The 21999-nt window shown below is 53.0% G+C and overlaps 1 protein-coding gene across 1 annotated transcript; it reads left to right on the forward strand.

Moving 5' to 3' along the window:
• Positions 1 to 1370: 1370 nt before the first annotated feature.
• Positions 1371 to 17236, forward strand: LOC133359977 (V-type proton ATPase subunit E 1-like). The gene is made up of 9 exons (XM_061578543.1): positions 1371 to 1565; positions 6990 to 7055; positions 7231 to 7340; positions 10133 to 10199; positions 11297 to 11386; positions 11961 to 12029; positions 13577 to 13671; positions 14857 to 14944; positions 16335 to 17236. Exons 1-9 carry the CDS (start codon positions 1533 to 1535, stop codon positions 16395 to 16397), a joined length of 681 nt encoding a protein of 226 aa, XP_061434527.1. The 5' UTR covers positions 1371 to 1532; the 3' UTR covers positions 16398 to 17236.
• The last annotated feature ends 4763 nt before the right edge of the window (positions 17237 to 21999 follow it).

Genomic DNA, 21999 nt, shown 5'->3' on the forward strand with positions numbered 1-21999 from the left:
TAGCCTGGCACAGTAGTCAACCCATGGCACCTGCAGGATCTGTTCAGTGACCTGCTGCACCTAACCTGACACAGCAGTCAACCCATGGCACCTGCTATGTCTGTCCAGTGACCTCCTCCTGCACCTAGCCTGGCACAGCAGTCAACCCATGGCACCACTAATGTATGCAAGCCATCATTAATATGATTGGTCTGCGCTGATTGGACAAACGGTTGGATTTGAATCGATAAATTTAATTGAATTAATCGAATTAATTGAATCAATACAAACGAGTACGGTGGAATCGCTTCTTGAATCGATTACGATAGGCAAAACAATTATACTCAGTAAGGATTTAAGCTTTATCGATTCGGCGATTTTTTTTAAATAAAAAAATCAATTCATCATATATTTTCTGACTCTATTCCGTTATTATAATGCAGCGCCACTCCTGCAGGAAATATATAATCAGACTTCTAAATAATCGATTACTAATCGCGGAACTATATAATGGAATCATACGCGTGGGATGAATTGTTACCGAGGAATCGAATCGATTTCGTAATGATTGGTGACGTCACTGCGCACGAGACACGAGTTGGGTGGGACCACCACATCACACAACGGGAGGGGGTGCATCTTATATTCACTTACATTTATATTTCTTTTCCTTAGCGTTTGAAACATAATTAACCATCGCATTCGTTTATGAAATGCTAGAAAATTTGCTAAAATATATAGTTTCATAAACTTCATATATAAAATTAAAATAGTTTAGACTTTAGAGTAAATAAAATTAATTTCCCCCTATTTTAGCCGCTCCCTACAAGTAAAGTGGAACAGTCCGGGACTTGAGAGCTCAGGGCTGTGATTGGCTGCGAGCTCCCCCACATCTCAAAAGCGCAGCACGTGATGAGGGGGGACCGCCCACAGCGCACCCCTCGGCCAATCACGAAGGGGGGAGGGCGAACTCTCTTGCCGGGCGCGTTATCTTTGCGGCGTGAGCCAATCAGAGAGCCGCATTATCCCCCCCGCACCCCCACCCCTCTAACCCTCCCCCTGTACACGCCCCAACTCAGAGCGTTTAGCCAATCAGAGAGCTGCATTATCCCCCCTGCCCCCTCCCCTCCACGCTTCGAAACGCCCCTCTCGACGCGTTGAGCCAATCAAACACCCGTATCACCCCCCCCCTCTTCCCTCCTCACCCCTCCCCTCCGTACACTCCGCAACTCAGCGCGTTGAACCAATCAGAGAGCCGTATCATCCCCCCCTCCACCCTTCACCCCACCCACTCGGCGCGTTAAGCCAATCAGAGAGCTCCATTATCCCCCCGCACCTTGGCCCCTCCCCCTCTACCCCTCACCCCCCCTCCTGCCCCACCCCCCCCGGCTCCCATTCGGCTGAGGGCAGAGCGAGCGACGGAAGGCGGCTGACGGGGATTCGCAAAAAATTACAAATTTTTATTAAAAAATCCGCGATAATTTAATCGTCAACTCCCATTGTCACATTCGCCATTTCTCCTCCTCCCTCCTGTCTGTTTCTTGTTCGGCGAGATGGCGCTCAGCGATGCGGACGTTCAGAAGCAGGTGAGGGGGGCGACCCGGCTGTAGCATCGCGGGCCGCGGTTCCATTGAATCGAACCGTGATGGCACCACGGTGGCTGGGCGATGTTGACGACCTCGCCCGGTCTACAGGAGGTCGTGGGTTCGATCCCGACCCCTGACGATGCCTGCTGTGTATGTGGCGTCTGCGTCTCTCATCATCATCATGGTGGCTGGGAGTGTTTAGTAGTGTAGTGTGTATTGTAGTGTATAGTAGTGTAGTGTATAGTAGTGCAGTGTAGTGTATAGTGTAGTAGTGTAGTGTATAGTAGTGTAGTGCATAGTAGTGTAGTGTATAGTGTAGCACTACACCGGTTGTGTGTTTACAATCTGCATTTTGGACGTACGTTATACTGTACTACGTATGTTGTACTGTACTATGTATGTTGTACTGTACTATGTATGTTGTACTGTACTATGTATGTTGTACTGTACTATGTGTGGTTGGTGAGCGGTGGTGTAGTGGTTAGCGCCACCACCAACACCGCACCTGGGCCTCCTCCCCTAGGTCGACTCAGCCTCAAATGAGTACTTGGTGTAGCGGTGTGGAGTAGTAGTAGTAGACATCGCTAGCACTGGGGGAGACAAAGGCGGCCGGGCGTGGTGTACCACAGTGCCGGCATTCATAGACGCTGCTGCTACCCGCTTGCTAACAGCACTTGCCCCTACACTCTCTTAGAGGCTACCTGGGGGAACCTTTGTCTCTGTGTGTAGGATGAGGTGCCACTCGCTACTAACAGCACTTGCCCCTACAACCTGTTAGAGGCTACCTGGGGGAACCTTTGTCTCTGTGTGTAGGGTGAGGTGCCACTCGCTACTAACAGCACTTGCCCCTACAACCTGTTAGAGGCTACCTGGGGGAACCTTTGTCTCTGTGTGTAGGGCGAGGTGCCACTCGCTACTAACAGCACTTGCCCCTACAACCTGTTAGAGGCTACCTGGGGGAACCTTTGTCTTTGTGTACTCTGTACTGTATTTTGAATGAATGTAACACTACGTTGAGCTTCTTTCTCGCCGTACGTAGTAAAAGATCGCGTTCGTTACAACGCCAACACCACGGGTGGCACGGGAATACAATATGGTGTCGTGGTGGTGGTTGTGTTGGTGGTGGTTGTGGTGGTGGTTGTGCTGGTGGTTGTGCTGGTGGTTGTGGTGGTGGTGGTTGTGGTGGTGGTTGTGTTGGTGGTGGTGGTTGTGTAGGTGGGTGTGGTGGTGGTTGTGTAGGTGGGTGTGGTGGTGGTTGTGTAGGTGGGTGTGGTGGTGGTTGTGTTGGTGGTGGTTGTGTTGGTGGTGGTTGTGTTGGTGGTTGTGTTGGTGGTTGTTGTGTTGGTGGTTGTTGTTGTGGTGGTGGTTGTTGTTGTGGTGGTGGTTGTGCTGGTGGTTGTGCTGGTGGTTGTGGTGGTGGTAGTTGTGTCGTCAAAGCCTCATGCCACCACCGTCACACAAGCCGGTGTTCGTGTCTTTAAATCGGAAGTCGTCGTTGTCGTCTCACGTGATGATGGGGGGGGGGAGAATTTAAACCGGATGTGAAATAAAACAAGTCACGTGACGCGCGCGTGCTCCCCCCTCCCTCGCTCCAAACTCACTCGCTGCTGATGATGAGGAACTGATTGTTGAAACCGGCCCTTGCCTATAGACATCTGGGGAAATTCGTCATCATTCATTCAAGCAGAGCCAGGCTCTGCTGCTGATACACTGAATGTTGAAACCGGCCCTTGCCTATAGACATCTGGGGAAATTCGTCATCATTGATTCAAGCAGAGCCAGGCTCTGCTGCTGATACACTGAATGTTGAAACCGGCCCTTGCCTATAGACATCTGGGGAAATTCGCCAGCATTGATTCAAGCAGAGCCAGGCTCTGCTGCTGATACACTGAATGTTGAAACCGGCCCTTGCCTATAGACATCTGGGGAAATTCGTCATCATTCATTCAAGCAGAGCCAGGCTCTGCTGCTGATACACTGAATGTCGAAACCGGCCCTTGCCCATAGACATCTGGGGAAATTCGTCATCATTGATTCAAGCAGAGCCAGGCTCTGCTGCTGATACACTGAATGTTGAAACCGGCCCTTGCCTATAGACATCTGGGGAAATTCGTCATCATTGATTCAAGCAGAGCCAGGCTCTGCTGCTGATACACTGAATGTTGAAACCGGCCCTTGCCTATAGACATCTGGGGAAATTCGTCATCATTGATTCAAGCAGAGCCAGGCTCTGCTGCTGATACACTGAATGTTGAAACCGGCCCTTGCCTATAGACATCTGGGGAAATTCGTCATCATTCATTCAAGCAGAGCCAGGCTCTGCTGCTGATACACTGAATGTTGAAACCGGCCCTTGCCTATAGACATCTGGGGAAATTCGTCATCATTGATTCAAGCAGAGCCAGGCTCTGCTGCTGATACACTGAATGTTGAAACCGGCCCTTGCCTATAGACATCTGGGGAAATTCGTCATCATTCATTCAAGCAGAGCCAGGCTCTGCTGCTGATACACTGAATGTTGAAACCGGCCCTTGCCTATAGACATCTGGGGAAATTCGTCATCATTCATTCAAGCAGAGCCAGGCTCTGCTGCTGATACACTGAATGTTGAAACCGGCCCTTGCCTATAGACATCTGGGGAAATTCGTCATCATTGATTCAAGCAGAGCCAGGCTCTGCTGCTGATACACTGAATGTTGAAACCGGCCCTTGCCTATAGACATCTGGGGAAATTCGTCATCATTGATTCAAGCAGAGCCAGGCTCTGCTGCTGATACACTGAATGTTGAAACCGGCCCTTGCCTATAGACATCTGGGGAAATTCGTCATCATTGATTCAAGCAGAGCCAGGCTCTGCTGCTGATACACTGAATGTCGAAACCGGCCCTTGCCTATAGACATCTGGGGCAGTTCGTCATCATTGATTCAAGCAGAGCCAGGCTCTGCTGCTGCTGAGGCACTGAATGTCTGAAACGGGTCCAGGGTTTTTTAAAATCCTTTATATTAAGTTCACTTGCTTGCTTGCGCGCTTACGACCGTGAAAATCTTTCGGTCGTTTTTAACCCACTTCCCGTGATCCAATCGAGCTGACATTTTGCACGCAGACTCGTTGTGCGTGACAATTTATGTTCGTGAATTTTTTTTTTCCAAATTTTTCCTCTTTTTAGGGATTTTTTTTCATATTTAATTTAAAATACCAATGTGATAAAAATGAAACTCTTACTCAAGAAAAACAGAAATGAATAATAAAATAAAACCGATGCCACGCATATAAACGATTTATAGTGAAAAACTTTGTTTTCACGGGTTAATTTTGTGTGTGTGTGTGCATTTGCTGAACAAACGCTGCCGAAATGACACAACTTCCAGAAAGCGAGGCGATATAATCACGGTCATTGACGTCTCAAGGAGATATCACGAAAATGTAATAATATTAAATTTCGATTTAAAGCTTTCGTGACTGCAGGGATTCATCTTCTTGGTTCTTTCGGTAAAGTCACGTAGAAGGGAAATAATAAAATAATAAAAATTCTCACAACGTTTCGGCCACAACGCAAGCAGCCGTAATCAGGTGAAGAACAGGGCTGTCGGGAAGACAGCGTCTGAATGAAACACCCCAGGCTTGGAGCGTATATTTAAGCTGGGTTGTAATAATATTGTCATGAGTACAACACGGAGTGCGGGGAGCGGTGGCGCTGCGGTTAGCGTGCTTGCACTGCGCTACGAACCAAGCAGTCACCCGAGTTCGACTCCCGCCCACGGCCATCAACACCGGTCAGGATTATCTGAACCGGTCCTGGGCCTCCCCTAGGTCGATTCGGCCTCGAATGAGTATCCGGTGCGATGTGTAGGAAACATCGCCACTGGGGAGACAAAGGCGGCCGGGCGTAGTTCTGGCCACCCCACCCCCTCGTGTGCCACAGTGCCGGCCTTCGTAGGTGCTGCTGTTAGCTAGCAACACTTGCCCCAACAGTCTGTGAAGCCTATACGAGGGATGCTTGTCTTTGGGTGTCGTGAGTGAGTGAGTTAGTGGATGGGCGAGTCAGTGGGTGGATGAGTGGCTGAGTGCGTGAGTCAGTGAGTGAGTGAGTTAGTGGATGGGTGAGTCAGTGGGTGGGTGAGTGGCTGAGTGCGTGAGTCAGTGAGTGAGTTCGTGGATGGGTGAGTCAGTGGGTGGGTGAGTGGCTGAGTGCGTGAGTCAGTGAGTGGTTGAGTTCGTGGATGGGTGAGTCAGTGGGTGGGTAGCTGAGTGCGTGAGTCAGTGAGTAGTTGAGTTCGTGGATGGGTGAGTCAGTGGGTGGGTGAGTAGCTGAGTGCGTGAGTCAGTGAGTGGTTGAGTTCGTGGATGGGTGAGTCAGTGGGTGGGTGAGTAGCTGAGTGCGTGAGTCAGTGAGTGTGAGTTAGTGGATGGGTGAGTCAGTGGGTGGGTGAGTGGCTGAGTGCGTGAGTCAGTGAGTGAGTGAGTTAGTGGATGGGTGAGTTAGTGGGTGGGTGAGTGGCTGAGTGCGTGAGTCAGTGAGTGAGTTAGTGGATGGGTGTCAGTGGGTGGGTGAGTGGCTGAGTGCCTGAGTCAGTGAGTGAGTGAGTTAGTGGATGGGTGAGTCAGTGGGTGGGTGAGTGCCTGAGTCAGTGAGTGAGTGAGTTAGTGGATGGGTGAGTCAGTGGGTGGGTGAGTGGCTGAGTGCCTGAGTCAGTGAGTGAGTGAGTTAGTGGATGGGTGAGTCAGTGGGTGGGTGAGTGGCTGAGTGCCTGAGTCAGTGAGTGAGTGAATTAGTGGATGTGTGAGTCAGTGGGTGGGTGAGTGGCTGAGTGCCTGAGTCAGTGAGTGAGTGAATTAGTGGATGGGTGAGTCAGTGGGTGGGTGAGTGGCTGAGTGCCTGAGTCAGTGAGTGAGTGAGTTAGTGGATGGGTGAGTCAGTGGGTGGGTGAGTGGCTGAGTGCGTGAGTCAGTGAGTGAGTGAGTGAGTTAGTGGATGGGTGAGTCAGTGGGTGGGTGAGTGGCTGAGTGCCTGAGTCAGTGAGTGTGTGCTTAAGTGGGTGTGTGAGTCAGTGGGTGAGTGTGTGACTCAGTGGGTGTGTGAGTGGCTGAGTAGCTGAGTGTGTGTCGGTGAGTGTGTGAGTCCGTGATTTAGTGGGTGGGTGAGTGAATGAGTGAGTGTGTGAGTCAGTGGGTGTGTGGGTCAGTGGGTGATTGAGTGTGTGAGTGCATGATTCAGTGGGTGGGTGAGTGGCTGAGTGAGTTTGTGAGTGGGTGGGTGAGTGAGTGAGTGGGTGAGTGAGTCAGTGGGTGGGTGGGTGAGTCAGTGCATGTGTGAGTGTGTGAGTGAGTTTGTGAGTCAGTGGGTGGGTAAGTGGGTGAGTCAATGGGTGTGTGAGTGGGTGAGTGAGTTCTACAGGGGGTATCTTTGTCTTTGTTGTTGGCAGATAAAGCACATGATGGCTTTCATCGAGCAAGAGGCCAACGAGAAAGCGGAGGAGATCGACGCTAAGGTGAGCCCTCCCTGCGCTGAAACTCCCTCCGTCCTTCCACCCTCCTCATCCTTCCTCCCTCATCCTACCTCCTACCCTCGCTCTTTTCTTGCTCCTCCCGCCCGTTTGTTGCAAGCCTACCCGGGGGACCTTTGTCTTTGTGTCTGTCCGTCTCTGTCCGTCTCTGTCTGTCTAGGCGGAGGAGGAGTTCAACATTGAGAAGGGCCGCCTGGTGCAGACGCAGCGCCTCAAGATCATGGAGCACTACGAGAAGAAGGAGAAGCAGATCGACCAGCAGAAGAAGATGTGAGTGGTGGTGGTGGTGGTGCTGGTGGTGCTGATGGTGGTGGTGGTGTGGGTGGGGCTGGTGCTGGTGGTGCTGGTGGTGCTGGTGGTGCTGGTGGTGCTGGTGGTGGTGGTGGTGCTGGTGGTGCTGGTGGTGGTGGAGGTAGTGGTGGAGGTGGTGGTAGAGGTGGTGGTGGAGGTGGTGGAGGTAGTTTCCATTCTCACAAAGCCAACAGCTCTCCCCCGGGCAGACCGTAGGGAGAAAGTGGTGTAAACTGTGGGTCTCTGTGGGTGTCTGTGGATCTCTGAGTATCAGTATCTGCGGCTCTCCTTGTGGGTCTCTTTGAGTATGGGTGTCTGTGGGTCTCTATGAGTAAGGGTCTCTGAGTATGGGTCTATGGGTCTCTGTGGGTATCTGAGTATGGGTCTCTGTGGTTCTCTATAACTGGGTCTCTATGAGTATGAGTCTCTGTGGGTCTCTGTCGGTCTCTGAGTATGGGTCTCTGTGGGTGTCTGTGAGTCTATGAGTATGGGTCTGGGTCTCTGTGGGTCTCTGTCGGTCTCTGAGTATGGGTCTCTATGAGTATGGGTCTCTCTGGGTGTCCGAGTCTATGAGTATGGGTCTGGGTCGCTGTGGGTATCTATGAGTGTAAGTCTCTATGAGTAAAAGTCTCTAAGTCTCGATTGGCCTCTATGAGTATGGGTCTATAGGTCTCTATGAGTATGGGTCTCTGTGGGTCTCTGAGTATGTGGCAAACCATGTAAACAAACATGGCTCTGATACTAATAATGATGTGACATGCATTGTCTTTGAAACTGATTGGCCTCCACCAGAGTGACGGTCGCCGTGTTATTCATGGCCCAGTCTCACCGCCGGCGTTAGACCAGCGAACATCACCAACAGGCGACCAGTGCAAGGACAATGCAGTATCAAGAGCATTTATAGCTTGGGGTGAGCAGCCAAATCATGGGACCTTTTTGGCAGTATCAGAGTATGAAAGATAAGAAGCGGTTTTACCCTCTCTGGCAATAAAACAGGAGGTTTACACCATTGGAACCTCATTTGCCAGTAAAAATATAAAAAGGTGTCAGTTTTGTTGCCAGATAGAAGGGTAAAAAAACAATTATATTTTTACTGGCAAATGAGGTTCCAATGGTGTAAATGCTTACCCCGAGCTCTCATACTCTGATGGTGCATTGTCTTTGAGTTGCGCGCCTTTTGGCGTCATCTGGTCCAACCCACGTGAGACTAGGCTCTAAGGAAAGCTGTCTCGGGTGTGGACCATTCAACTTCAAGGACAGTGCACATTATCAGAGTTGTGTTTTTTGTTTGCATTATGACTGCAGGTATTGTGGTCTATGTAAACATGACTCCTTGTAATAAAGGTGTCAGTTTTATTGCCAGATAGAAGGGTAAAAAACCAATTATCAAAACAGGAGATGTTAAGATGTTTAAACACCAGATATATTCAAGCTTTTGGAAGGAATCAAGTTACTGTATTACCCACACGCGAGCTACTGGTGGCGAACACGCAAACTAACGTGGCTCTGATCAGTTCCATGCATTGTCCTTGAAACTGATTGGTCCACACCAAGAGACGGCTTTCTTTTGAGCCTCGTCTCAATTGGTGCTCGACCAGAGGATGCCAAAAGGCGTCCACAGCTCAAAGACAATGCTGCACTATCAAAGTGTAATACAGCTCATTGAGGCGACTTCTGGAATACGTCTTTTATTCAACTTATATTACAGCTTGTCCTTCACGCTGCTGACAGGGAGCGTGAGAGCGACAGATAGAGAGAGAGAGACGCACTGCCACGTGGCAACCCGGAGCCCCGCTCCAGCGTGGCCCCCTTCCTCCGTTCGTTCCCATTCTGACCACGTGTCGTTCGTCTCCACCCATATTTAATACCCGGGTCACGTGGTACGTTTCCACCAATCCTGGTTAGCCTCCATGGAATATTCCAGGCTCCCTCGTAGGCTCCCGGGGCCACGCCCCTGACTCCTCTCCCCATTGGCTGTGGCCAAAGCCAGCAGAACCAATCCTCTACAAACAGCTGTCACCTTTCCATCACGTCAGGGCCACGCACCTAGGCTTCCCCCCATTGGCTGTAAACCAGGACCGGCAGAGCCAATCATCATGACGAGTTGTGATACGTCAGTGAGCCGGATATATCCTCACAATACAAAAGTAATAAGGGTTCGGGGTGAGCATCTACATCATTAGACCTCCTTTGCCAGTACCAACATATAATAATAGGATTGTGTGTTTGTATATTACGGTGATTCGCTTTACCGTTCCTCCACTGTGCAGCCCTGTCGTGGTTGTGTGCAGCGTCGCTTGTGGTTCTGACCCCGTGCCCTCTTCTGGATATTCATCGGATTCCTCGAGTATAAATATTCTGATTCTGATTCTCTCGCCCCTCTCTCTCTCCCTCTCACTCACCCTCTTTCTCCTTCTCTCCCCCTCCCTCTTTTTTTATCCCTCCCTCTCCTCCGCATCCCTCCCGCTATCCCCATCTTTCTCTCCCTCCCCCTCTCTGGCTCTCCTGCTCTCTCCCCCCTCTCTCTCTCCTCCACTCTCTCTCCCCCTCTCTTTCCCCCCCTCTCCCCTCCCTTTCCCCCCTCTCCCCCCTCACTCTCCCTCTCCCCCCTCTCCATCTCTCCTCCCTCTCCCCCCCCTCTCTCATTCCCCCCCCCTCTCCCTCTCCCCCCATCTCTTCTCCTCTCTCTCCTCTCTACCCCCTCTCCCTCCCTCCCACCCTCCACTCCCTCCCTCTATCTCCCCCCCCACCCCCAAATCCCCCGTCCACAGACAGATGTCCAACCTGATGAACCAGGCCCGGCTCAAGGTGCTCCGAGCTCGCGAGGACCTCGTGCAGGTGACCTGTGGTGGTGGTCGTGGTGACGACGGTGGTGACGGTGGTGGTGGTCGTGGTGACGGTGGTGGTGGTCATGGTGACGGTGGTGGTGACGGTGGTGGTGACAACGGTGGTGGTGACGGTGGTGGTGACGGTGGTGGTGGTGACGGTGGTGACGGTGGTGACGGTGGTGACGGTGGTGACGGTGGTGGTGGTGACGGGGGTGGTGACGGGGGTGGTGACGGTGGTGGTGGTGACGGTGGTGGTGACGGGGGTGGTGATGGTGGTGGTGGTGACGGTGGTGGTGGTGACGGTGGTGGTGACGGTGGTGGTGGTGACGGTGGTGGTGGTGACGGTGGTGGTGACGGTGGTGGTGACGGTGGTGGTGACGGTGGTGGTGACGGTGGTGACGGTGGTGACGGTGGTGACGGTGGCGGTGGTGACGGTGGCGGTGGTGACGGTGGCGGTGGTGACGGTGGCGGTGGTGACGGTGGCGGTGGTGACGGTGGTGGTGGTGACGGTGGTGGTGGTGACGGTGGTGGTGGTGACGGTGGTGACGGTGGTGGTAACGGTGGTAATTATAACGGTTTAACATGCAGGCTTTCGCAGCCAATATCATCCGTAACATATCGTTTTTTTTGGGTTAGATCGCGTAAATCTATAAATGTGTCGCTAAACCGGCCACCACCCGACACAGCCAATCGGCGAGGTTTGTCACGTGAACAGAACGTGGCCAATTCGTCGCTGGTCCAGCCCCGGGTGTGTTGGAGAGTCGATCCGCAACATTTACACTGCACGAGGTATGAGGTCGTAAATGATGATGTGGCTTTGCTCTCTCTGAGCCAGTAACGAGTTGGCGCGCTCCGTCGACGCGACACGGGGAGAGACCCTCTTGCTGATTGTGCCGTGCAGTGTCGGCGGGCTTCCCGACGCGACCTCGATATTCACGTGGACCGAACTCCCCACAAATACCACAAATAAACCACGATTCTGGGTCAACACACAGGGGGACGGCTGTCGCTGGGGCCGCACCAAGATCAGTTTGGGATTGTCGCGTCTTGACCACGTGACCCACCCTCCGCCCCCCTTCGCCCCCGGCCCCCCGGCCGTGTGTGCAGGAGCTGCTGAGTGAGGGGCGGCGTCGGCAGGCGGAGGTCACCAAGAACCAAGCGCGCTACCAGGCACTGCTGGACGGTCTCCTGCTGCAGGTGACGCACGCACGGAGAGACACGCGCAGAGACACGCACAGAGACACGCACAGAGACACGCACGGAGACACGCACGGAGACACGCAGAGAGACACACAGAGACACGCACGGAGAGAGAGACACGCACAGAGACACAGAGACACGCACAGAGACATGCACAGAGACACGCAGAGACACGCACAGAGACACACAGAGACACGCAAGGAAAGACACACAGAGAGACACAGAGACACGCACACAGAGACACGCACACAGAGACACGCACAGAGAGACACGCACAGAGACACGCACGGAGAGACATGCACAGACACGCACGGAGAGACATGCACAGACACGCACGGAGAGACAGACGCGCTGAGAGACAGACGCGCTGAGAGACAGACGCGCTGAGAGACACGCACGCACGGAGAGACACTCACTCGTACAGAGACACACACAGGGACATACGCAGAGAGACATGGTGATGGTGGTGATGGTGGTGATGATGTTGGTGGTAATGATGATGGTAATGGTGATGGTGGTCGTGATGATGGTGGTGATGGTGGTGATGGTGATGTTGTTGATGTTGTTGCAGGGTCTGTACCAGCTGCTGGAGCCCGTGGTGATTATCCGGTGCCGTAAGGTGGACGTGGCCATGGTTAAGGTGACACCACCACCCAGCAACGTCACCACCATCATCACCACCATCACCACCGTCCCCATCATCACCACCGTCACCACCACCGTCACTACCACCACCGTCACCACCACCACCGTCACTACCACCACCACCACCGTCACAACCATCACCGCCATCATCACCGCCATCACCACCACCGTCATCATCACCACCACCACCGCCGTCACCATCACCATCGTCATCACCGTCGCCGCCACCGTCACCACCATCGCCATCACCACCATTACCACCACCGTCATCATCACCACCATCACCGTCATCATTACCATCACTAACCATCATCAACGTCATCACCACCATCACCACCACCGCTACCACCATCACAACCATCACAACCATCATCAACATCATCACCATCACCGTCATCATTACCACCATCATCAACGTCATCACCACCATCACCACCACCATCACCACCGTCATCACCACCATCATCAACATGACCACCATCACCACCACCATCACCACCGTCCCCATCATCACCACCGTCACCACCACCGTCACTACCACCACCGTCACCACCACCACCGTCACTACCACCACCACCACCGTCACAACCATCACCGCCATCATCACCGCCATCACCACCACCGTCATCATCACCACCACCACCGCCGTCACCATCACCATCGTCATCACCGTCGCCGCCACCGTGACCACCATCGCCATCACCACCATTACCACCACCGTCATCATCACCACCATCACCGTCATCATTACCATCACTAACCATCATCAACGTCATCACCACCATCACCACCACCGCTACCACCATCACAACCATCACAACCATCATCAACATCATCACCATCACCGTCATCATTACCACCATCATCAACGTCATCACCACCATCACCACCACCATCACCACCGTCATCACCACCATCATCAACATGACCACCATCACCACCACCATCACCACCGTCATCATCATCACCACCATTACTACCATCAACATCACCACCATCACTATCGACGGTGGTCACGGTAGTGACAGTGATGACGGTGGTGATGGTGGTGGTGATGGTGGTGATGACGGTGGTGATGTTGGTGATGGTGATGATGATGGTGGTGAGGATGATGGTGGTGACGGTGGTAGTGGTGGTGCCATGGTGGTGGTGATGGTGGTGATGGTGGTGATGATGGTGGTGACGTTGGTGATGTTGGTGATGATGACGATGGTGGTGGTGATGGTGGTGATGGTGGTGATGGTGGTGATGATGATGGTGATGATGGTGGTGATGACGGTGGTGATGTTGGTGATGTTGGTGATGATGACGATGGTGGTGATGATGGTGATGGTGGTGATGGTGGTGGTGATGGTGGTGATGGTAATGATGATGGTGGTGATGTTGGTGATGATGGTGATGTTGTTGATGATGACGATGGTGGTGATGGTGGTGATGTTGGTGATGTTGTTGATGATGACGATGGTGGTGATGTTGGTGATGTTGTTGATGATGACGATGGTGGTGATGGTAATGATGATGGTGGTGATGTTGGTGATGCAGGCTGCGGTGCAGACGGTGCTGCCCACGTACCGCGACGTCACCAAGAAAGATCTGGACGCTCGCGTGGACGAGACGGTCTTCCTGCCTCTTGAAGTGTACGCACGCACACGCACGTGTGGTTGTGTGCACGTGTGTACGTGTGTGAGTGTGTGTACGCGTCAGTACGCGTCTGTGTGTCTGTACATGTGTGTACGCGCGTGTGTACGCGTGTCTGTGTATACGCATGTGTACGTGTGTGTGTGTGTACGCGTGTCTGTATACGCATGTGTACGTGTGTGTGTGTGTGTACGCGTGTCTGTGTATACGCATGTGTACGTGTGTGTGTGTGTACGCGTGTCTGTATACGCATGTGTACGTGTGTGTGTGTGTGTACGCGTGTCTGTGTATACGCATGTGTACGTGTGTGTACGCGTGTCTGTGTATACGCATGTGTACGTGTGTGTGTGTGTACGCGTGTCTGTGTATACGCATGTGTACGTGTGTGTGTGTACGCGTGTTTGTGTATACGCATGTGTACGTGTGTGTGTGTGTACGCGTGTCTGTGTATACGCATGTGTACGTGTGTGTGTGTACACGTGTGTGTGTGTGTACGCGTGCATGGGGAGCGGTAGCGTAGTGGTTAGCGCTACGCTGCGCTACGAACCCGGCGACCCGAGTTCGATTCCCGCTAAACGACCAACACCAGTAGTGACGATTATCTGAACCGGTCCTGGGCCTCCCCTAGGTTAACTCAGCCTCAAATGAGTACCTGGTGTAGTGTGTAGTGAACATCGCCACTGGGGAGACAAAGGCGGCCGGGCGTGGTGCTGGCCACCCACCCCCTCGTGTGCCACAGTGCCGGTAGCCTTCATAGGTGCCACTCGCTAAAAGCACTTGCCCCAACGGTCTATTAACGGCTATACGGGGGTTCTTTGCTTTGTGCGTGTCTGTGTGTGTGCGTGTCTGTGTGTGTGTGTGCGTGTCTGAATGTGTGTGCGTGTCTGTATGTGTGTGCGTGTCTGTGTGCGTGCGTGTGTGTGTCTGTGTGTGCGTGCTTGTGTGTGTGTGTGCGTGCGTGCGTGTGTCTGTGTGCGTGCCTGTGTGTGTGCATGCGTGTGTGTGCGTGCGTGCCTGTGTGTGTGCGTGTGTGCGTGCGTGTGTCTGTGTGTGTGCCTGTGTGTGTGCGCGTGCGTGTGTGTGTGTGTCTGTGTGTCTGTGTGTGTGCGTGTGTGTGTGCGTGTGTGTGTGCGTGTGTGTACGTGTGTGTGTGTGTCTGTGTGTGTGCGTGTCTGTGTGTGTAGGTCTGGGGGAGTGGAGGTGTACAGTCAGGATGGGAAGATTAAGTGCTCCAACACCCTGGAGAGTCGGCTGGAACTCATGGCTCAGCAGGTCAGCGCTCGGCTACCCACGCACCTGCCCACTCACCTACCCACTCACCTAACCACTCACCTGCCCACTCACCTAGCCACTCACCTACCCACTCACTCACCTAGCTGCTCACCTAGCCACTCACCTACCCACTCACTCACCTACTCACCTGCCTACTCACCTACTCAACTAGCTACTCACCTACCCACTCACCTAGCCACTCACCTACCCACTCACCTACCCACTCACTCACCTAGCTGCTCACCTAGCCACTCACCTACCCACTCACTCACCTACTCACCTGCCTACTCACCTACTCAACTAGCTACTCACCTACCCACTCACCTATCCACTCGCCTACCAGCTCACCTGCCCACTCACCTGCCCACTCACCTGCCCACTCACCTGCCCACTCACCTGCCCACTCACTCACCTAGCCACTCACCTACTCACCTGCCCACTCACCTGCCCACACACGCACTCGCCTACCAGCTCACCTACCTACTCACAAAATCAAGTGCTGTAACATCCTAGTCGACTGGAACTCAGGGCTCAGCAGGTCCCCACTCAGCTACCCACACACCCACTCACCTCACCTTCTCACCACCCACTCACCTACCTTCTCACCTACCCACACACGCACTTGCCTACCCACTCACTCACCTAGCTACTCACCTACCCACACACGCACTCACCCACTCACCTGCCCACACACACACTCACCTACCCACTCGCCTACCGAGCTCGCCCACTCACCCACCGATGCACTTACGCTCACCCATCCACTCACCCAATCACTCTCATCCACCACACACTCACCCACCCACTCATGCGTTAGCTCGCCCACTCACCCACCAATGCACTCACTCCCACTCATGCTCACCCATTCACTCGCTCGTTCACCTGTCCACTCACCCAATCACTCTCATCCACCACACACTCACTCATGCCCAATCGCTCACTCACCCACTCACCCATCCACCCACTTACCACCCGCATTAGGTCAATCACTCACTCGCCCACTCACCTACCAATGCACTCACTCCCACTCACGCTCACCCATTCCTGATGCTACTGATGATGATGATCCTACAGGTGATGAGGATGACACTGCTGGTGATGCCGATGATGATGACGACGATGACTACTGATGATGCGACTGATGACGATGATGATGATGATACTCATGATGATGATGACTGCTGATGATGATACTGCTGATGATGATGACACTGATGACACTGATGATGATGACTGCTGCTGATGATGATGACACTGCTGATGATGATGATGACACTGATTATGACACTGATGACGACACTGATGATGATGATGACACTGCTGCTGATGATAATGACTCTGATGATGATGATGACTGCTGCTGATGATGATGATGATTCTTGCGTAACAGATGTTGCCAGAGATCCGGGTCTCCCTCTTTGGATCAAACCCCAACCGCAAGTTCCTGGACTGAGCAGCGCCTTCCCCTCCTGGAGGGAGCCCCAAATCTCCCCACGCCCCAATTCTCCCCACGCCCCAAATCTCCCCACGCCCCAAATCTCCCCACGCCCCAAATCTCCCCACTCTCCAAATCTCCCCACCCCTCAAATCTCCCCACCCCCCAAATCTCCCCACCCCCCAAATCTCCCCGCTCTCCAAATCTCCCCACTCTCCAAATCTCCCCACTCTCCCTCCCCCATTCCCCTACCCTACCTCCCTCCCTCTCCCCCTCTCTCTCTACCCCCTCTCCATCCTCCCTCCCTCCCCCCCACCACCAACACCCAGAGGAGTCGACTCATTGAGGGTCACGTGATTGTGAACCAGAGACTTGAGACAGAGAGAGGATGAGGGTTGCCCCTGTGTGTGTGTGTACGTGTGTGTACGTGAGTGTGTGTACGTGTGCGTGTGTACGTGAGTGTGCATGTGTGCATGTACAAGTGTGTGTGTGTACGTGTGCATGTACGTGTATGTACGTGTGCGTGTGTACGTGAGTGTGTGTGCATGTGTGCGTGTACGTGTGTGTACGTGTGTGTGTGCGTGCGTACGTGTGTGTGCGTTTGAACCACCACCGTAACGTAGCCAACAGCGCTAATTGCAGGTGCGGACGGGTGACAGGACGACAAACTAAACACACAACAACAACAAAATGAGTTTTCAATCTACAAGCTTTTATATTGATGGTGTAATGGTGGTGGTGGTCGTGATGATGCTGTTCAATGGAGCAAAGTGCGTCTCTCCATGTCTCTGTCTCCCCATCTCTCTCCGTCTCTCTGCGTCGATCTGCGTCTCACCGTCTCTGTCTCTCTGCGTCTCACAGTGTCCCCTGCGTGTCCGTCAATGGTAGTAGAAGTGGTATCCTTGGAGTCGTTCCGTGCATTTCACAATCGTGGAGGACTAGCAGTGTGTACTTGTGTGTGTGTTGAACTTCTTCTGCAAAGTACGTAGCCAACCGTGCTAATTGGAGGTTCCGGGAGCAGAAGGACAACAAACTAAACGCAACAAGCCGGTTCTGAAACTAATTCATTTTCAATCTACATTTAAAAGTGCAATCCAGCCTGGTTAAACCCAGGATGGAGCAGAAGTCCACTCAGCTCCACATCCTCCTGTACCACATCACTCCATCTCTTCTCTAGCCCGTGCTGCGCCCGTTTAGCACCCTCTATCCAGCTGAACAAAAGCTGTTTAGGCATGCGGTGGCTGGGCATGCGGGCGACATGGCCCAGCCAACACAGCCTTGCCTGCCGGAGGAGCTCACCGATGGGACTTTGTCCAAATCTTTCAAGGATTTGTGAGCTCCTCACACAATCCAGCCTGCAGGTTAAACCCAAGATGGATCATCAACGGCAGGGCCAACCTCAATGTTTCTCACCGGCGCAGATGTTCTATAAGAGGGGTCCACGTTTCGCAAGCGTAGAGAAGTGAGGGCGGGCATGACTGTGGCTGAGAAAGACCCGGAGCTTCGTGTATGGAGCGACAGCCAGGTAGCTTCCACGCAGCAGCAGCATTAGGCAGCCGACAAAGGTCACAACCGGGTACCCGATACCTGTACCATACCCAATACCCGGCTACCCGTACCCGGCCAGGTACGGGTACCCGTTTGCGACCCTGGTGCGGCCGGGTACGGGTAAGGAATCAAAACCCGTTTGCGACCTCTGGCAGCCGATGAAAAGTTATTGCTGCCCGACTGATTCGGGGCGATATCCAGAGGTAGGGTCACCGCCATTGCGCAGCGCGTTGAGATATGCTTCTGCGGCTGTCTGGAACGCTCTTCCGATATTAGGAAGCAACTGGGAGCTGTGATGCACTTTTACATCATCGAGATTGAAAATTCATTGCGTTAGCTTATTGCGCTTCCCCCATGCACCTCCGATTAGCACGGTTGGCTACGTACGGTGGCGCGAAAGAAGTTCAACGTACAGGGACACTCCCACTTACGGAAAGAGTTCGGTTCCAGAGGTGTGTTCGTAAGTCCATTTGTTCGCAAGTCCAACTTTACTCAAGTTGACTCCAAACATGTTGTTCGGCGTGTACGCTAAACACGGGGAATGGATTTGAAAGTTCATAATTTTCTGCAGATGTGAATGCCACTGGGTCTTCACGTTCTGCAGATATAGATGCCACTGGTTCATGTTCTGCAGGTGGAGATGCCACTGGTTCTCATGTTCTGCAGATGTGAATGCCACTGGTTCTTCACGTTCTGCAGATGTAGATGCCACTGGTTCTTCGTGTGCTGCAGATGTAGATGCCACTGGTTCTTCATGTTCTGCAGATGGAGATGCCACTGGTTCTTCACGTTCTGCAGATGTGGATACCACTGGTTCTTCACGTTCTGCAGATGTAGATGCCACTGGTTTTTCACGTTCTGCAGATGTAGATGCCACTGGTTGTTCACGTTCTGCAGATGTAGATGCCACTGGTTCTTCACGTTCTGCAGATGTAGATGCCACTGGTTCTTTACGTTCTGCAGATGTAGATGCCACTGGTTCTTCACGTTCTGCAGATGTAGATGCCACTGCTTCTTCATGTTCTGTAGATGTAGATGCCACTGGTTCTTCATGTTCTGTAGATGTAAATGCCACTGGTTCTTCACGTTCTGTAGATGTAGATGCCACTGGTTCTTCACGTTCTGCAGATGTCGATGCCACTGGTTCTGCACGTTCTGTAGATGTAGATGCTGCTGGTTCTTTGTGATCTGCAGATGTAGATGCCACTGGTTCTTCACGTTCTTTAGATGTAGATGCCGCTGGTTCTTCATGTTCTGTAGATGTAGATGCCACTGGTTCTTCACGTTATGTAGATGTAGATGCCACTGGTTCTTCATGTTCTGTAGATGTAGATGCCACTGGTTCTTTGTGATCTGCAGATGTGAATGTCGCAGATTCTGCACGTTCTGCAGATGTAGATGCCACTGGTTCTTCGTGATCTGCAGATGTAGATGCCACTGGTTCTTCGTGATCTGCAGATGTGAATGCCACTGGTTCTTCACGTTCTGCAGATCGAGATGTCACCACTGCCACCGCCATCTATTGCGCGGGGCGGTTGAACTTGCTACTCTGGGACCGAACAGGCAACTGGATTTACGGACAGATTTGTCCGTATCTCTGAAAGTTCTCAAGTCGAATGTTTGTAAGTAGACGAGTCCTGATCTCCGGTCACGCGGCATTAGTAGTGGTTGCTTTCCTGAAGAACACCACGTAATGGAAAAATCGCGTGATAATAATTAATATATACAAGATTGGGGGTGGGGGGTTAAAGCAAGATCCGCGATTGCACGCGCGAGAGATGCCTAACGCAGAGGCCGGACAAACACTGAGGCGCGTGGTGGGTAGCATCTCGAAGCAGCATCCAGCAGCCCCAGCAGCAGCAGTATCCCAATGCTCTTTTTGTTTGACGACGATGATCCTACGCCGAGGGGTGGAACCGTTCCGTACACACTGCTTCGTTTTCCTCGCCTCGGCGCTAAGCAGAGGTCGCAACCGGGTACCCGATACCCGTACCCGCCTGGGTACGGGTACCCGTTTGCGACCCTAGTGCGGCCGGGTACGGGTAAGGAATCAAAACCCGTTTGCGACCTCTGGCGCTAGGCTCCTTTCGACTCGATCGCGTTGTGCCACCGATTTGTCGCCCGTGAAAGCGACGCGTTCCGGGAGAGCGCGGACTGCCCGTGCGGGGAGTCGTGGCGAGGGAATTGGCGTTGAGAGTTGAGGGGGGTCGGGTGGTAGTACTGGTAGGAACCTCCTGGTTACACCAGCACACATGGGATTAATGTGTCTGTCCGTCGTGCATCCAAAAATGGGAGGGGTGGGGCTGGGTGAAGAGGGGAGGGTGGGAGAGGTGGGGCTGGGTGGGGAGGGGCTGGTCACCCCGTGGTGCCCTTATAAAACTCAACGTTTAACCTACTCACGCCGGCTTGTGCCCGCCCTCAGTCGGGCATATTTGCGGAATACACCACGCCGCCGTTGACCCTGGCCATTGACTGAGCAACCTAACGTTCCTACCAGCTCCCTCCGCAGCAGGAATGTGTTGTTAAGGAGGGTTCCGTGATAACCTATGCTGGGCTCACTGTAATTCCACTGTCGTGTTGTCGAGTGTAAGACGACATTGTCGTCGTTGTTGTCGTGTCGTGAAATAAAGAACACATTGATCGCATGCGGTCCCGCCTGTTGCTGTGTTCCAGACGCCACGGTGGCTAGATGTTAACTGCCTCGCCTGGTGCACAGGAGGTCGTGGTTTCGATCCCGACCCTGACGCCTGCTGCTGCTGCTCTATATTTGGAGTTTGCGTCTCTCCCCGTGGTCACGTGGATTTTTTTCCGGGTCCTACAAATTTAGAATCAACGTGACGTGTTTAGAGTATTTGGCTGCTATGCATTTCCATGTGATGAGCCTCTTTGTTGGGCTATCATTTGTAATGGGCAGGTCACCTCTGCAAAAGAGCTACACATTTCAGTGGGGCCTTACCTGGTAATATAAAAAAAACATGTTTAAGTTTAGATGCAACGCTGCCCATAGACGCAACACTGCACCAGAAACTCAACGCTGCCACCCATATGTTGTGGGTATAAACTTCGCGGAGACGTCTTCTCGAGGCAACGCGTTTATTTCAACTAAACAGTAACAACAGCTGTAACACTACGGGGTACAGCCCCCTTCACCCGATAACCTAAGGGAGGTTCAGCCCAGAGGTTGCAAACGGGTACCCGTACCCGATAGCGACCTCTGGGATGAAGCCATGTTGAAGGCGCGGGTGGGTTGATTCCAGGAACTTGAATTGTGAGAAGAGACAAGACGTTGGGAAATGAGTGACAAACGGTGACTCACCAGTGACTCGCGGTCTACCCGTACCCGTACCCGGCCGCACCAGGGTCGCAAACAGGTACCCGTACCCCCCTCAACTCTCAACGCCGGGTATCGGGTAGGGTACGGGTATCGGGTAGGGTACGGGTAGGGTACAGGTATCGGGTACCCGGTTGCGACCTCTGCTTCAGACGCCTTCGGATCTTGAGTGGACGAACACTGGCGGTGGCCGTTGAGAGGGGACCGGCTTTTATAGACAAGATGGGGCTTACCCCGCCCCTCGCCCCTCCTCCCCCTCTCGAACTTTCCAGAGGGCTCTGGAAGGGACGGGAATGAACCGTTAGCCCCCACCCCCCTACCCCGTGGGGGTCTGGGGTCTCCACTTCCGGTCACGAGATGCCCAGGGGGGTTACCTTCGGTTAACCGACACACATCCCACTCAGCCTCCAGCCTGCCCCCTATCGGCCTGTGAGCGTGGTGGCGAGTAAAGTAACAGCGCCCTGGTAACGGCGCAACACGTAGACTCGACACTGCTCATAGACTCACCATAGACTCAGCACTGCCCATAGACTCAACACTGCCCATAGACTCAACACTCCACCATAGACTCAACACTGCTCATAGACTCAACACTGCTCATAGACTCAACACTGCTCATAGACTCAACACTACACCATAGACTCAACACTGCACCATAGACTCAACACTGCACGGTAGACTCAGCACTGCCCATAGACTCAACACTGCAACATAGACTCAACACTGCTCATAGACGCAACA

This window comes from Lethenteron reissneri, chromosome 66 (assembly GCF_015708825.2).
Source record: "Lethenteron reissneri isolate LAM-NWPU_2019-01 chromosome 66, ASM1570882v1, whole genome shotgun sequence".
Classification (NCBI taxonomy): domain Eukaryota; kingdom Metazoa; phylum Chordata; class Hyperoartia; order Petromyzontiformes; family Petromyzontidae; genus Lethenteron; species Lethenteron reissneri.

What these genes read in the sequence shown, in the direction of transcription:
- LOC133359977 (XM_061578543.1), top strand. Translation starts at nt 1,533, where the DNA reads ATGGCGCTCAGCGATGCGGACGTTCAGAAGCAG. An exon ending in ATGCGGACGTTCAGAAGCAG is followed by an intron (nt 1,566 to 6,989) that starts GTGAGGGGGGCG and finishes TGTTGTTGGCAG; the next exon opens with ATAAAGCACATGATGGCTTT. An exon ending in GTCTTCCTGCCTCTTGAAGT is followed by an intron (nt 13,672 to 14,856) that starts GTACGCACGCAC and finishes CTGTGTGTGTAG; the next exon opens with GTCTGGGGGAGTGGAGGTGT.